We start from the raw sequence: 17,810 nt of genomic DNA on the forward strand, positions 1-17,810 counted from the left end.
CCAGGTGTTATACCTGTGGCTTCAGGAGGTATTCATGTTTGGCATATGCCTGCTCTGACCGAGATCTCTTTTTCTTTCTCTCTTCCAGTTCTCCCCCTCTACTTTATTTGACAGGGGCGGAGAATAATAGGTCTACTTCTTTCACTACTTATGCCTTATAGCGTAGCGATAAAAATAAGCTTCAAGCAATCCCCAAAAGGGGTTGTTCTTTCCTCGGGTATGTGGTAAACATAAAACTAGTGGAAGTTGTAAAAGAGCTTCGACAAATCAACAACTATGTATGTGGATGAAATTAGGACCATATTCATTCTACAAATGACAAGACAAACATCGAGAAAGGACGGAATTGTCAATGGAAATTTAAAATGTAAAAGTTAAAATAAATTTTAATTTTTTTTGGTGCTAATTGCTTTCTATTCCGACTTTTTAAAATTATTAAAAAAATTTAATTAATTTATACAAATACATCACATTCTTTCAGATACATCACTTAATTTTGTACGAATACATCATATTTTTTTAAACATATCATTTAATTTTACGCAACTACATCACATTCTTCGGTGATTTATATGAGGTTTTGAGTAAATTAGAAATTTATATAATTATTTAAAATGATTAAGACTTTAAGGGGTCGTTTGGTAGGCCGTATTAGGAGAAATAGTCCATGTATTAAGTGTGGTATTAATTAATATTATGTTTGATAGGATTTTGAACCAATGTATTACGAATATCATGTATTAATTATACACCCTACATGGTATTATAGGGTTGAATCACATATGGTGGCATTAGTAATACATGAGTTTAATACCATGGGAATAGTATGTATAAAGACAAGAATATCCCTCAAATTCTTTTAAACATTTTTTTATTTTCTTAATTTTATTTTTTATATTTGTACTAAAAAATTTATTCAAATAAATTAGTTTTCAAATTTTATTATTATTTACAAAAAATTTTTTAATTTTTTTCTTAATATTTTTCAATTTATTCAATATAAGTTACTTCTTTTCAATTTATTAAAATAATAATATCCCTCCAAATAATTTTAGTTATTAAAAAAACTACTCCATTAACTCAAAAAAATATTTATTGGTCAAAATCCAAAAATAAATTGCATACAAGCTTTAATTTTGTAAATAGGATATCCATAAATAAAAATAATTTTTCTACTTAATTTTAACACTCTATAGAATACAATTTTATTTTAATAATGATTTTATTATCTCATCCAAAAGTTATACGTACCTCCGTCCAACTTAAAAACAACACAAAGTGGGAACAACAAGCAAATGATGAACGAACAAAGAAAAGATAATAAAAAAATAATTTTTGTAAGTGAATGATTAAATCTTAAAATTCTAAAGTAAATAATTAGTTATATTGTTAACTTTTGTTATTTTAAAAAAAGAATAATAAACTTCTGCAAAAAAAAATAAACAAAGGTTATAATATGTTGAGGGTATTTTTGTAAACAAATAATATTCTTTTTAAAATATAACAATTCATATTGCTTTTAAAACATCAAATCAAACACTGTATAAAAAAATAATCTCAATATTACTAATATAATATATTGAGTATTATTTTATAAACTCTACCAAGTGAGTCCTAAGTGGTTATGATAATTTTGCTTTTTTTTTTTTTGGCTAATCGATCATTGATTGTGGTTCCAAAAGTAAGTCAAAAAGGAGGAACAAGGTTTCATTTTAGTTATTACCCAAATGATGTAAATTCCCTCTCTCTTTATTTACCGTCGACTCTTTCCTTTGCACCAGTCAATTATTTTTAATTTTTTATCACTAAAAGCTAATATGTTAATTAGTGACCAGGTGTTATGATTTGGAATCATAATTACGAGTTTTAACTCTTTGATATATAGTCCCTTTCAAGATATCCAAAGAAGATAAAACTGGGAAACTACCACGAAGAAGATTACACTAAGTCACAAAAAGTACTACGGGGTCTCAATTTATGTTGCATTATTTGTTTTGACAGATATAGTTTAAAGAAATAAATACTTTTAAAATTTGTAATTTAAAACAAACATTAGATATTTATGGATTATAAATAATGAAAGAAGAATCTAAATTAAACTCCAAAGGTCAATTATGACATTCTTTTTAAAATATACTACAAAGATTCACATTGTAATATTGGGCAGAAGCTTCAACAACTTAATTCAGCTATACTGCTATAGTCTGAATCGATCAACAAAACTAGCTTAAATTTAGTACTTCCTAGTATGTATATATCACAGACTGTATATATAAGAACAATTACACCAATAATAAATACTTGAACAACTTAAGTTTAATTAGTATAAGGATTTAGTAACTTATGACTGATGTAAGATAACTGAGTTTTTAAACATATATATATTAGTAGTAACATTTTATTATACTTAATACTTGGTTCTACTCAAGCATGTCAATCGGGTCGAGCCGGGCCGATTTGTTATTGTTGCCGGTTTGATATCGGGTCAGGTCTTGATAGGCCGATCTGAGCCCAACAATAAATTCTCCCAAAACAGATTGGGGCCGGCTCACTTATAAGCCAGAACGGGTCAGTCCAATCTAGTTGACAGGTTTAGTTCTACTTATCAACACTTGAAAGTATAATTAACTGTTGCAAACAGAAGTGCATGAACAAAAATTAAAATGGTTCGGACAAAGTTTTAATCTAAGTTGCTCGAACTTTTTAAAAATGTTTATGGATGCGCGTCGAATCTTTCAAAAATTGTGTAATTTCAAAGAATCCGACACAGGTGCGATAACATTTTTGAAAAGTTGAGGCAACATAGGTTTTAATAACTGTTAGTCTATCACACTTTTGACATCCAAGTTTAAACTATGAATATTCATCACGAGAAAGTAGTGGCTATTGGGTTGGTGAAATCTAATGCATGCATTAATTTAATGTGTATTACTAGTAATACCTTGTTTAGTATGTATTTTCATATTATGTATAATTAATGCTTTCATTAATTATACATTCTATTGTGTATTGATGTGTGTATTATTAATACCTCAAAATCAATGGTTTAGCAATGCAATGAATCCAATGCATGCATTAACATGATTAAAGATACTATTATCCCTCCAAAATTTTTCCGCATCCTTTCCAACATATATATGGAGGGTATTTCTATAAAAAAAAAATTGAGATTATGTAATTCATGTTATTTTTAATACATCAAACGACCCCGTGGTGTGCATTTATAAAAATGAAAAAGCTTATCTAATGATACTAATATATATGCTTCATAATTATACTTTGTACCGATACATTTAAATTAATTACAAAATATAGCTATATTTTATATTAAACATGTACACAATGTATCATCATTATCTATAGACACATACTATAGCAGGCGAATACAATGTGATGCTACATTTTGAAAGAGCACACGTAAGTGTCTGTGCTAAGTTTGTTGACAGAAAATACTGTTAGGTTTTGAAAGGACACTAATCTAATCTTCCTACGTGTGAAATTTTCCCTTAAAAAATCCACGAAATATCATGTTTTTTTTTTGTTGCTTATCAAGTTTAGATGTACACAAGTGATGTATGACTTAAATTTCACCTACTCTTCTTCGCTATCTCTTTATATACCGTCTACTCTTGCACGAATCGATTAATTTTTTGAGACATGCATGGGTTAATTATTACTAAAGCCAATATGTTGTTGTTTTTTTCTTTTTTTGAAAATTTTTCAGGAAAATCCGCAATCGCTACACCCTCTGTTCTTCGGGTGAGCACCCCCGTTGTAATAGCCTGTAAACCGCACTAGGCAAACCCTGTGCAACAAACTCAAACCCAGAAGGCATTGAGGGGAATCGATCCCTGATCACCCGGTGGGTAACCGCCCTCCAAACCAACTAGGTTGTCCCTGTGCTACGTGTTTATTGTAAAATTACTATTTTTGCCTTATAAAGAAGCTACTATGATTTAGAACCACAATTACCAGTTTTAACTCTTTTGTGTAAGGTGAGATGATTGTACTATCAAAGTGTTCCTTCGAAGACATCCCAAAAAGATAAAAATGGGAAACTGCGCAGAAGATTACGCAAAGTCACAAAAAGTACTGATCTTCAAATTTCTCCAAAAGCTAACATGGAGAAGCCACTTCTATTTATGTTGCATTATTTGATTTGACATAGTTTAAAGAAATTTAAAACAAATATCACTACATATTTATGGGTTATAAATAATAATAAAAAAAATTAAAGATCAATTACTGACCTTCTTTTTAAAATATATTTTTTTTAAAAATGACGTAGCAGACTTAGATTCTTTTTAGAGTTAATACATAAAAATGACTCAAAACTTAACATCAAATTATAATTTTGACCTTAAATTTTGATAGTGCACAAATAGGACCTTTAATTATTCAAAATCTGAACAAATATGACCTCCGATTTTGTAATCCCATGCGTGATTCTCACTCGCGCCTACATGGAAAGGTAATTCAATCACACGGTGCCACATTGTTAAAAGGATTGACTTGGAGAGAGGTTATATTTGTGCAGTTTTGAATAGTTAAAGGTTATATTTGTGCACTGTCAGAGTTTTGCTTTTTGTGTTAAAACATTGTTGTTGTTGTTTAGACTTCAGTTTAACTTAATTAGTCTTTAGCTTTTCTATTTCATTACCCATACTGTCCACTTTCATTGAAAGCATAGTTAGGGTTTTGAGTATCTTTTCTAAAACATCATCTTCTATTATATCAATTTGTGTAACTCTGTCTTGATATGTAATCTCAGATAGAAGACGAGTTAGGAGAAATATACTTAAGTGATGACAAAAGGATCGAATCCGCACAGTAGGCTGAAAGAGGCGCCTAAAAAGAGCAAATAACACCACTGGGCTATCTAAGTGCCTTGTTTCATATGGTTCAACATTAATATACGTACATAAATATACATTTCTATCTTATATATATACAACGTAATTTTTTTACCGAAGGGGTTCAAGTGAACCCCATGACAACCACGTAGGTCCGCCCCTCGTTAATTTAATAACGTTAATTTAATAACATTTTAATTACGTTAATTTGATAACGTTACTTTAATATACTACTACTACTATCCTTAATAACATTAATTTAATAACGTTTTATTAAAACTATAATTTTTTTATTATTAGTATAATTTCATCTTTAATTTAATATTTAAATAAATAATATTTAGATATATTATATAACTTAAATTCGTCCTCTGCTTTATAATATATATACATACCCGCTCGATTTTTTCATATGAGGCTGACCAGCCTAATTAATAAATCTTCAATATTGCTCTTTTTCCGTAATGACAAAAGAAATTAGATGTCATTTTCATCTTTGAGCCGAAAATAATGAAAAAACAATAGTGAAAAGTCACTTAAAGGTCATATTTGTGCAGTTTTGAACAATTAAAGGTTATATTTGTGCACTATCAAAATTTAAGGTCATATTTATGTATTATGCTGTTAAATTTTAAGCTGAACGCGCCCGATTTTGCGGGCTGAACACGCATTTTGTTATGTAGGATTGGAGGTCATATTTGTACAGTTTTAAATAGTTAAAGGTCATATTTGTGCATTGTTAAATTTTAAAATCAAAATTATAATTTGATGTAAAGTTTAAGATAATTTTTATGTATTAACTCTTCTTTTTAATCATATAACTCTAACATATAGACTAAGCTTGCCCATGCATCACGATTATATCACCGTACTCAACATTGTGCATGGGCAAGGACAAATTCGTGTGTTGCGTGTATTATTTGGAATCAGGGAAGCAACCCGCAACAAACAAAGAATGTTGGAGCTCTTGCCTTATTCCAATTACTTGACCAATACTTTTTCATTTCTAAATAAGTGATATTTTTTACTTAATCATTTCTAAAAATAAATAAATAAATAAATTTTAAAATTAATTTGCCCTATATAAATAAATACCTTAACAAAAAATGTAACTTTTTATTAGTTTCTTTGATCATATAAAATTCAAGTTCTCTTTATTTAAGGAAGCTTCTTTTATTTAGGAATTAAGTGATAAGAATATGAAGGGTAATTTTCACACATAGTCACTCATGTTTTGATAATTGTCTACAAATATCGCTTCTGTCTTTTTTAGAAGAAGAATGTCATCCAACTATCTCTATTTTCCTTAGAAAAATATTTAACACTTTAAAAGCCTTCTTCTCTTCTACTTAAAATGTCATATTGTTCAAATCTAATTTTCTTAATGATAAAACTGTTTAATTCTTCAAATTCATTTATTCAAATCTATGTCTTATAAACTACAAGAAAAATCTAAATTATGAAAAAAAAAAAAAAGTATTGAAAATCTATAAAAGAATTTACCGGTAACCTAATTCCCTACAAGTTTTTCAACCAAACTAATTTGAGGAAAAACATACAAATTTTTCTATCAAATAAAATTTGAAGGAGAAAATCTAAGTTTTTTTTTTTTTTTTCAAACAAAATTTAATTGAAAAATTTTAAAGGTAATTATCACCTGCAAAATTTTAAGCAAGATCTTTTTGATAAAAAATGAATTCGTATTGTGGATTTTTCCCAAGTAATTTCATAAATAAATCAAATAAATCCGCAAAGTTAACATAGGCAAAAAACTTTAGAAAATAAAAATTTATTATTTTTCATATTAATTTTTATTTCTATTATACTATATTTTGTCTTACTATACAATTAAACACCAATTTATATTCTTTTCTCATCCTAAACCCACAAAAACTAAGCAATAATTAGTTGCGTAATATTTTAAAAATTCATTTGTAATATTAGATCATTTTGTTAATATTTTTTTTAAAATTTAATTTGTTTCACAACTAAATAATATTTCTTTCATTCAAAATAGTACATTTAGTACGTATATTAAAATTCGAAAGCCATCATTTTTATTTCTTTTACATTTTAAGAATCTTTAGTATATGAAATAAATAACCAAAAAATACTAAATTAGTACCAATTCATATAAATATCTTGAGTTTTAAAAATATTATAAGCGGTGAAATAAATAAATTAGAAAAAATTTGAAAAGTATCAAATAAAATAATTCAAACATTTACCCATCTACTTCATTGACGAGTAATGTGCATAGCATTCCTAGACGAATTATTTTCCTTTAAGTTGTGTGATTATCTCCTCACTTAATGAAAATATATCGGGTATGTTATTATTGTTGTTGTTGTATGATTATCTGATATTTTTATCACGTGATGTAATAATTTTTCTCGTATCAAATAAAGAATAAATATTATTTTTTTAAGAAAGATAAAATAAATATAAAATTTAAAGCACATAATTAAATTGTTCCTCAATGATAAATATATCATGTGTGTTTATTATTTTAAGAAATAGGATAAAATTTTAATTAAATAAATTTAATAAGTTAAATAGATCTATTTATTATATATATAAAAAAAAAAATTAATGACATGACATGTCAATTATGAGAGAAGAAATATTTTTGAATTGTAAAGTATATTTTGAAAAAAATAAAAATAATTGAGTGATATTTTTATTTTAAAAAAATATATTTATAGATAATTTTTAAAATATGAGTGATTATAAATTGAAATTACTCGAAGATGAATTATCCACCATCCCCATACTTTGTTTCTAACTATTCATTTATCCACTATAAAAATATCTGGCTTGGAATGCCGAATTAATGGAAAGTGAATCAATCAACATCTTTAACGTGGCCCATTGAGCCCCATCCAATTGGCTACTTTCATTTTCCTTGTATATCTCATTCCGGCGACACTTCGCCGATCACCATTTTCCTCCGTTCAACGGTCAACAATGGAGAAAATCTCCCTTCTTTCTCTTATTCTAATCATCTCTTTCTGCCGAACTCCGGTGACCACTTCCGTCCAAGCCGACGGCCATGAAACGTTCATCATTCACGTTGCTAAATCCGATAAGCCCCGCGTTTTCTCCACCCACCATCATTGGTATTCCTCCATCCTCCGTTCCGTTTCCCCTTCTAAAATCTTGTATACATATGAACGCGCCGCCGTGGGTTTCGCCTCCCGGCTTACGGCGGAGCAGGCTGATCAGCTCCGACGTGTTCCCGGGGTTATCTCTGTGCTTGTTGACCAAGTGCGGTATCTGCATACCACTCATACACCTACCTTCTTGGGGCTTGCGGACTCGTTTGGCCTATGGCCAAACTCTGATTATGCGGATGATGTAATCGTTGGGGTTTTGGATACAGGTATATGGCCCGAAAGACCGAGTTTTTCCGATGAGGGTCTTTCGGAGGTTCCTTCAGGCTGGAAAGGGAAATGTGAGACTGGGGGGGATTTTCCTAAAAGTTCATGTAATCGGAAACTTATAGGTGCTCGAATGTTTTACAAAGGGTACGAAGCTTCACATGGTAAAATGGATGAATCAAAAGAATCGAAATCGCCGAGAGATACGGAAGGTCATGGAACACATACAGCATCAACTGCAGCTGGTGCATTGGTAGCAAATGCTAGTTTTTACGAATATGCTAAAGGTGAAGCTAGAGGAATGGCAATCAAAGCAAGGATAGCTGCTTACAAGATTTGTTGGAAAAAGGGTTGTTTTGATTCAGATATATTAGCTGCAATGGATCAAGCTGTTGCTGATGGTGTTCATGTGATTTCACTCTCCGTTGGTGCTAACGGGTATGCTCCGCATTATCTCTATGATTCCATTGCCATTGGAGCTTTTGGGGCTTCTAAACACGGCGTGCTCGTCTCTTGCTCGTCTGGAAATTCTGGTCCCGGTGCTTATACCGCCGTAAACATTGCCCCCTGGATTCTCACCGTTGGTGCTTCAACCATTGACCGAGAATTTCCGGCGGATGTTGTTCTAGGAGACGATAGAGTATTCGGTGGCGTTTCATTATACTCTGGTGATCCTTTAACCAATACCAAATTGCCGGTAGTTTACTCCGGCGACTGTGGTAGCAAATACTGTTACCCAGGAAAGCTAGACCCAAAAAAAGTCGCCGGAAAAATTGTCCTGTGTGACCGGGGAGGCAACGCTAGAGTCGAAAAAGGAAGTGCGGTGAAGCTGGCAGGTGGGGTGGCGATGATACTCGCAAATTTAGCCGACTCCGGCGAAGAACTTGTCGCCGATTCACATCTTATCCCGGCAACGATGGTCGGTCAAAAAGCCGGCGACCAAATTCGAAAGTACGTCAAATCAAATGCCTCACCAACGGCAACGATTATATTCAGAGGAACCGTGATCGGGAAATCACCGGCGGCGCCACGTGTCGCGGCGTTTTCTAGCCGAGGACCGAATCATCGGACGCCGGAGATTCTTAAACCGGATGTTATTGCACCGGGTGTTAATATTTTAGCTGGTTGGACCGGAGCAACTGGGCCGACCGATTTGGATATTGACCCGAGAAGAGTAGAATTTACTATTATTTCAGGGACTTCTATGTCGTGTCCTCATGTTAGTGGTTTAGCTGCTTTACTTAAAGGGGCCCACCTTAAGTGGACCCCAGCAGCTATTAAGTCAGCATTGATGACAACAGCTTACAATTTGGACAATTCAGGCAAGGTATTTACTGATCTTGCCACTGGTCAAGAGTCTACCCCTTTTGTTCATGGGTCGGGTCATGTGGATCCGAACCGAGCATTGGATCCGGGTTTGGTTTATGATATTGAGACTAGCGACTACGTGAACTTCCTATGCAGCATTGGCTATGACGGCGATGATATCGCCGTGTTCACCCGAGGTTCTGAAGAGTCAGAACCTCGGGTGAATTGTAGTGCACGGAGTTTGGCTACTCCGGGGGACCTGAATTACCCGTCCTTCTCCGTTGTTTTTGCGGATGAAGAGAATGGTGTGGTGAAATACAAGAGGGTGGTGAAGAATGTGGGGAAAGATACAAATGCTGTGTATGAAGTGAAGGTGAATGCGCCTCCGTCTGTGGAGGTGAGCGTGTCACCTTCGAAGCTTGTGTTCAGTGAGGAAAAGAAAAGTTTGTCGTATGAGATTACCTTTACTAGTAAGAGCAGGGGTGGAGTGGAGATGGTGGAGGGGGTTCAATCTGCATTTGGATCTATTGAGTGGAGTGATGGGGTTCACAATGTGAGAAGTCCAATTGCAGTGCGTTGGCGTATCGATTCTGCTGTGTCCATGTGAGTGTAATGGCTGTTGTTGGATCATCGTGACAAATGTAGCTGAGGATTATACTTTATTGAATACCAATAAATTGGAATGCTGGAAAACTGGAAGAGGAAATACTATTCAAAGGACCGTTGAAGTTCCATTTAATTTCCCTCTCTTTCCTTTTCTTCTTGCATTTGATGTTTTTCACATTGATGTACATATGAATGAAGCATGTTGTTTTCCACAGTAATTGACCGGACTGGTACTGTACTTGATAAACTTAAATAAGTAGATCAGCTATATAACTCTAATCTTAAACAAATTTCTAATTTTGTAGTCAGCCAAACGAACAGAGGTGAGCAACATACAGTCACAAGGAGTAGTGACTTATATATGAGGGATTAAAGAGAATAAGACCTCAAGGATAATTGTCAAACCTATCACAGCGCCATTCGGCTAAAGGTTACAAGGATAGGCAAATCTAAGCAGCAAACCATTGGTAATAGTTTCTAAAACGAACTTGGCACTGAGAATGAGGGAGTAGAGACGGAAAGAAACATGCTAGCATCTGGTAAAGACAAGATAACATGGCTGAAAGAGTATGTCAACGGTTCTGATTGACAGGGATATCTTCTGTTAGCCCTTTCTTTACATAAAACTTGAAAGGATTGAATGACATAATCGAATGGAATACGATATCACACCAAATTTGGTTAACACCAGCATAACTTCAACCTTTTCTCACCAGGCCAGGATTAACAGCCGTTCAACCTGGAAGAACATTTTGGCACTCGTCCTTTGGCTGGGGGAATGAGTTTGATAAAACTAGACGCCAACTGCAAGGTTGACATAGTATAACTTTTAGATTATATAATAGAACTTCAAATGAGGATAAATTTGTACTAGCATTTAGAATTTGCCCGTTGATATTTGTCACTAATGATAGGATTTCCAAACATAACATAATCAACCGCAAGACAGGTTTGACATTTGCAGTAAAACAATAACAGAGAAGTTCAAAATCACATCATATGTGCAATTTGAATACCAGTTCTCCAATAAATCTCATCCTAATAGAAAGCAGTCTCAGGTTTGTAGCACCTTTCCCTGTTGCAATGTGTTGAATCCTCTAGTGACCATACTTCTGAAACTCCCACTCACTGTTATCTGCAAAGCAATGAAAATAATTCCAAATTTACAAAAGCTCAGAACCCCACACTACAAAAAGGGAAAACAATTGATAAATGATAAGTACCTAATGGGCACACTTGACGGGTTTTGAGCCATCGGCTAATGCAGTGAAAGTGGAAGGCATGATTACATACACCTGAGGAAATTTCAATCAATATACTTCCTGAAGCATAGCAGTAAAAAGAACAGACAGTAGTTAATTAAATAAAATAAAAGACCCCCACTGTCCTCCCCCATTAACGTATCAGAAAGGTAAAAGGAAAAACAAACACCATAATACATACAGAGCTAACAAGGGTACATAAAAGAGAGACAAGCAGATGAAAAGCGCAGTGAACTAGATTTACATCTTACTTATACAGATAACATAAGAGATTGACATACTTGAATTACTGCACAAAAAGACCCACGTACCAAGCCATCCAGGGCAAAGTTTATCAAATCAATAAACACAGTTTGAGGAGCACATGTAATAAACACACAAGTGAAACCAAGAGAGCTTGTAGAACCAACCAACACGTGTAATAATCAATATGAAAGTTAAATCAAGATGAACTTGACATACTTGATCTAAAGGAACCAAGGGAGCTTATTTAACTTACCTGTATCACACTGTTGTATTTCACAAAGAGGATTCACATGATTCCAATGATTTATGAATTTGCTAGCAAAATGTTCTACCAAATGTCCTTTGATTTTGGGAAGTAACAGGACAATATATAACACCACAGATATTTTTAAATTGGTCTTAGATGGCCTCCGTGCTCTCCAACTTTTGGCATGCACTTTATTTTCGATGGAACAAAATCCTCAACATATTCTTGGATTTCAATTGCAAACTTAATTGCTCTCTTTGTGTGTGCGTAATGTTTTGCAAGGCCTCACATGAAATAGGCTGCAACCATTAACACTTTTACATCAAAGATCCACTAAGACCTAGACCACTTCATAGTTCTTAATGTGTCCAAGCTGTTTGATGTATCTGACATAAGAAGCGATGGTTTACATCTAAGGCTTCTTATACGCAATTAGTATTTAAGTGACTACTAGTTGATAGGAAATATTGGATGGTCAATCCTTACCATTCTCAAAAAAAAAGGGGGATATCAAATAGTCATACTACAGCCCACTATATATTTACATGCATATTGAAGAAACAATGTAGGTCTTGGAAAGAAAATTATGAATGCGTGCTCTCAAAATGCAAAATAACAAAACTGTGCTTATTTCATCCCAAAAATAAATCTAGCGCTAGTGTCAGTCATTCTGTTTTATGATCCTTGCAGTTCTATGAATCTAAAAATTTAGATGACACCCCTAGTGAGTTCAAGGTAAAAATGTAACATGGGGACAAAGATAACTGGCTTACAAACCTCAACGAAAAAAGTATAAAAGAAAAGAGAGGTTGATGCTGAAGGAAAAGAAGCATGATATAGAAAAAAGTTAATTGGAATCCACCTGAAATTGGGACAAAACCCAGAAGAGGAAGAAAGGAAGACAACTCTGCGTTGGTTGGTTGGAGGTTTAATTGTTTTCTGGATACCTTTATTAATTGTTTTAGCATGATTTGGTTGGAGGTTTGATTTAGTGCATTGGTGCTTTCATTCAAGCTGTCAAAGAAGGAAGAAAGAACACAGAAGAGGAAGAAAGGAAGACAACTCTGCGTCTGGTGTCAAGCAGCAAAAGTAGGTGTGAGGTGCAAAACTTCCATGGAATGAAGGCAAAGGGGGGGGAAGAGATGCAATCCTATGGTGTAAGGGGAGAAGGAAAATGTATCAAGCAATAATCTTATAAGCATCTCACTTGTATGATATATGCAATTCTACCCAGTGTAAGTGCACACGATTTAAGCAAATATGTACTACAACAACAACTCAACATCATCAGTGTAGCTCCACAAGTGAGTTCTGAGGAGGGTAGGATGTACACAGGCCTTACCCCTACATTTGTAAGGTAGGGAGGCCATTTTCAAAAGACCCTTGGATCAAAAGCGAAGTATAAGATAAGTAGCCAGAGACGAAACAAATGCAGCAACAGACATCAATATACATTGAGAATAAAACAATATGCAATAACTAAATACTACTACTAAAAGGATAAGAGGAGAGGAAGAGGCTAGCCCATTCTCTCTCCCACATAGAATGCGGCAACACTCAACTACCTACTAACCTACTACCTTAATCCACAACCTCCATACCTTCCTATCTAAGGTCATGTCTTCAGTCAGTTGAAGTTGTGTCATGTCTTGTCTAATCATCTCCCCCTAGGTCTTCTTCATCCTACCTCTACCACTACTAACTCTTGCTACAACCAACCGCTTGCAACTTCTAACTTGCCCATCCTCGCACCTCCTCTCCACATGTTTGAACCATCTCAAGGCACTAGGTGATGCATACAAGGAACCAGAACATTGAAACTCAGCATATATAAACTCACAAATAATCAATTCAATGAACCAGGAAACTTGAAAGAACTCAAAGTAGAACATGCATTAACTGCAACATATAATTTACGCATGGGAAAAAAGAAATAAACAAATAATAAAGTGAGAAAACACCCAAGTATATTAGCAAGCAACCAACTACCTTATAAGTTCCTTTTTAGAAGGACTCGCAGAATGGAAAAACAGCTTATATTGAAATGATTTCAACTTGTTATCACAAGGTATCAAGTTCCCAATTAATTTGAGATATATAAAAACTTTCGAAAACAACATACCCCAGGCAACAGTGCACTCCTCGCTAGTAGCACTAGCTTGATTAGCTTGACATTCAATGCCTGAGAGAAAATTTCGCACACGAATAAATACAGGATTTTCAAAAAAACTAAACCAAGATATTCAAAGAAACTCACAGAGGTCCATGATATGATTCCTGCAAATAGCACAATTGTCTACAACAATATCTGCAAATCAACAATTTCACAAATCAAATCAGCTAAACACTAATTTCTCACTGTTGATCGGTAATAAACTACAAAATATCCCTATTCCTACTCCAACCACGGAAAGAACGTAAGCAGTGAACTACTACAAAATAGTTCCCAGGTTCCGCTTCTCGAGAATCAATTTAACCAATTTTCAACGTACAATTAGATTAGATTAATTCAATTATTCAAATATTAAAATTTGCATATTCAAAAACTACACCAAGAGTATTATAAATTGCAATTTTCCTCCTACATCTTAAAATGTTACTGAAAGTTGCCCGGTTTCGCTTCTCAAGCGTTCGTTTCACTAATTTCCAAAATTTAATTAGATTAGAGTAATTCCATTCTTTAAAATCAAAATTTGCATATTCAAAAACTACACAAAAAATATTATAAATTGCAATTTTCCTCTTACATCCTAAAATGTTACTGAAAGTTGTCAGGAGATTTCGCTTCTCAGGAGTACGTTTCACTAATTTTTAATATTTAATTAGCTTAGATTAATTTAATATTTTAAAATTCAAATTCAAATATTCAAAAAGTACTAAAAACTACTACTACAATTTTGTTCACATCATTATACGATAACTATTTTGCAATGGAAAGCGTACCCCAAGCCCATAGAGAAACGGCGTTCCACTTTTTGATCTCAAAACGCTTAGGCTTCTTCGTAGAAGAAGAACAGCATGAAGGTGCGGCAACAGTGGATCCTTCATCGGCGGGAGCCATTTCAACATCGGTAGCCATTGCTGAGAAATCAATTGAAGCGTATAAATCGAAAAATCTCTAGGGTTATTGATTGAATCGAATATATAGAGGAAAAGTAAGTAATGTCAGTGGGATGGTGTTATAGTGTCAACATTTTTTTGCGGGTAATTTCGTGTTAAATGTAATGACTAAAAACCTGCTGGTTGGGATTACTTATTTCCAAAATAAGTACTAAAAAAAACATAAAAATTTAAAAAAAAGAAGGGCCGATCTTGTAAAAGTAGTTTTAAAAATAAATAGAAATGATTTTCTGCTTATAGAAAGAAGCAAAAATTTAGGGGTAGAAAATTATTTTTTTATGATAAAAATATTCCTATCACACACATATATATATACCTTGTTAGTTAATTAACATATCTTACAAGTTTGATTAATATTTGATTTTTAAAAATTTATATTTTATATTTACGTCATAATTCTTTATGATTTATATATTAGTATTATTTTATTTTCTCTCATTCTCTTTAAATAAATTTAAAAATATCATTGATGATGATGATTAAAGAATATATAAATTATTTTATTATTATTAATGATAACAATTGACAAATGAATCACGTTATAAGATTGTATTTTGATATCACATATAAATTTTTTCTTCAATATTTAATTTTAAATAAATAATTCATGAAAAGTGACATATTTGTTAAAAGAAACAAAAGTGATATTTATAGATAATTAAAAATTAATCAAATACCTAATAATGTAACTCCATTGCATACCTTTTATATTTTAAAATCAAACACCTATACTTCTATCTTATGAAAAATAGCATAGAAATATATTATTGGTATTCTGTTTTTTAAAAACATCAAACTATTAAACACCTTTTATTATATTAAATCAGACACAACGAAATGTTCTTCTAGATAACTTTAGTACAAGTAGTTAAGATGCTAAGACAAAAAGTACCCTACTAAACTATACTCAAATTTGTTATGACACATTTAAATTTTACTAGAATCTTATTACTTTGTAAATTCATATTTTTTATATTTTGTGCTTTTTTTATTGACGTAGCTGTCAAGTAACAGAATAATTTTATGCTCCTGACTTGATAATCATACCAGCACAAATAAAGCATAAAAATAAATTTAGGGAATAATAGGACTTCAAAAAATTTAATTGTGTGTCAAAGCAATATATGATATAATTTGGAATGTCACTTGTGCCTTATCTTTTTTCCATGTTACTTGTGCAATATATGAGTTGGTGTGGGAACCACTGCCACGACGGATGAATGGTCGCCGGACGGGCAATTTTATATCAAAGAAATATTAGTCTTTTTGGGGTGCTGGGAAAATTTAATTCGCCGATATATGTTGTTGGCAATTTATTCTTCAGAGTTGACTGTCGATCGTCAATCGAATAATTCATCAGCTCAGAAACTAATTTTTGATGCATATATCGGATAATACTCTAATTCGCTTAGTTTGATTAGTTGTAAGTTTTTCTCTATAATTTGTGTCACACCTCTTTTTTGTTCGAGGGGATCGAGGTCGAAGGATTTTTCCAATTAAAGTGACGATTTTGAATAAGAATTAATTTATTAATAGAATTGTCACTTGAAATTGAGTTATGGTGTTTCAAGTTACCTTTTTGAATCTCTAATCAAAAGGAAGTAACTCTTATTTGATTTGTGAAAATAGAAGACCGGGTAAGAAATTTTGTTGACCGAAGAAAAGGTGTGAGGCACCTCTCTAGTCCCGTGGTTCTAGCACGATCGTTTTTATTGACTTAATTATCTTGACTTAAACTATTTTTTATAAATTATGTTAAGATCTAAATTCGCTCATTTTTAAATATCTAAAATCTATCTAAAATTCTCGTATTAACTCAATGAAAAATTATTTTTTAGAAAATATTTATCGAGGTGCATTGTTGCATCCTTGAATTATTTTTAAATATCTCAGAAAGATGTATATGCCGTATTCTTAATTAAACGTGCCTAAAATTTGCCTAACATTAAAGACATTTGATACTTGAAATGTCATCTAACTTTAACAATAAACTTGAATAAAATTCATTTAAAGTGAATAACTAATTTAACAAAATAATTATTAAGATTTATTAATGACAATGAATTAAAATAATAAAATAATAAAATAAATAAAAAATACACAAAGCTAACCGTATTAATCTCTATTATGATTCTTCAAATTTATTTTCTTTAAATTTACTGCAAATCTAAAGCACTGTGAAATCGCTTAAACATGAAACTCCCAAAATTTAACAACAAAAATATTATTATCAATTCGGATATTTATTTGTAGATAGTAAAATAAACTAGTGAAACTACTTAATTCCAAAAAACATACAAAAAAAAAAAAAGTGAAGACTTAGAGGAAACATTTATGAAATTTCATTTGAAATATTTTAGTGTATAACTATTGACATTCTCCAAAATCATGAAAATATAAAAAGGTCCTTGATATTCTCATAAGTTTATAGAATCTTTTAAACTTTTTTTTCTTTCAATCTCTTATAACAATGACCAGAGAAAAATTTCAATTTATCCTTTTTGTTAAAAATAGAAATGATTACAAACAATTAGCCTAGAATGATTTAGTTACTGATTTTATGCGGTTGGCGGCGATTTTGTCGGTGGCGAGGACTGTTTGGCTTTTGAAACTTTGCTGGAGAGGGAGAAAAATAGCGGTAGTTGGACTGTTGACGGCGCCGGTTGCTTCACCGATGGTGGTGGTTTTCGATTTTGGAGTGGGGTCGGACGGAGAATGGCCTTCTCGACCAAATCTATTTCAAACAAGGGAGGGGGTGACCGAAAAAGGGAAAAGGGAAGACGGAGCA

At 32.5% G+C, this 17,810-nt stretch overlaps 2 protein-coding genes across 3 annotated transcripts; one reads left to right on the forward strand and one right to left on the reverse strand.

The window, feature by feature from the left end:
• The first annotated feature begins 7,535 nt into the window (after nt 1-7,535).
• On the forward strand, nt 7,536-10,365 carry LOC107876063 (subtilisin-like protease SBT1.4). The gene has a single exon (XM_016723044.2). It carries the CDS (start codon nt 7,821-7,823, stop codon nt 10,146-10,148), a length of 2,328 nt encoding a protein of 775 aa, XP_016578530.2. The 5' UTR covers nt 7,536-7,820; the 3' UTR covers nt 10,149-10,365.
• A 636-nt stretch (nt 10,366-11,001) lies between these two features.
• LOC107876064 (RING-box protein 1a) lies at nt 11,002-15,198 on the reverse strand. 2 transcript variants are annotated; one of them, XM_016723047.2, is made up of 5 exons: nt 14,846-15,198; nt 14,160-14,210; nt 14,025-14,084; nt 11,371-11,442; nt 11,002-11,282 (listed from the first exon to the last, which is right to left on the reverse strand). In XM_016723047.2, the coding sequence occupies exons 1-5, from the start codon at nt 14,979-14,981 to the stop codon at nt 11,245-11,247; spliced, it is 357 nt and encodes a 118-aa protein (XP_016578533.1). In that variant the 5' UTR covers nt 14,982-15,198; the 3' UTR covers nt 11,002-11,244. The 2 variants fall into 2 exon arrangements, with proteins under 2 accessions (XP_016578533.1, XP_016578531.1); XM_016723045.2 differs by having other exon boundaries at nt 11,371-11,469; nt 14,846-15,147.
• Nucleotides 15,199-17,810: the final 2,612 nt, after the last annotated feature.

Source organism: Capsicum annuum, chromosome 6 (genome assembly GCF_002878395.1).
Source record: "Capsicum annuum cultivar UCD-10X-F1 chromosome 6, UCD10Xv1.1, whole genome shotgun sequence".
NCBI classification, from domain to species: Eukaryota; Viridiplantae; Streptophyta; class Magnoliopsida; order Solanales; family Solanaceae; genus Capsicum; species Capsicum annuum.

Excerpts from the sequence above, each read along its gene's own strand:
- LOC107876063 (XM_016723044.2), top strand. The coding sequence starts at position 7,821 with ATGGAGAAAATCTCCCTTCTTTCTCTTATTCTAATCATCTCTTTCTGC.
- LOC107876064 (XM_016723045.2), bottom strand. The coding sequence starts at position 14,981 with ATGGCTACCGATGTTGAAATGGCTCCCGCCGATGAAGGATCCACTGTT. Across the intron at positions 14,085-14,159 it reads GAATCATATCATGGACCTCT|GCATTGAATGTCAAGCTAAT; the intron begins GTGAGTTTCTTT and ends ATTTTCTCTCAG. Across the intron at positions 11,470-14,024 it reads GGAGTGCACTGTTGCCTGGG|GAAGTATATTGATTGAAATT; the intron begins GTATGTTGTTTT and ends GCTATGCTTCAG.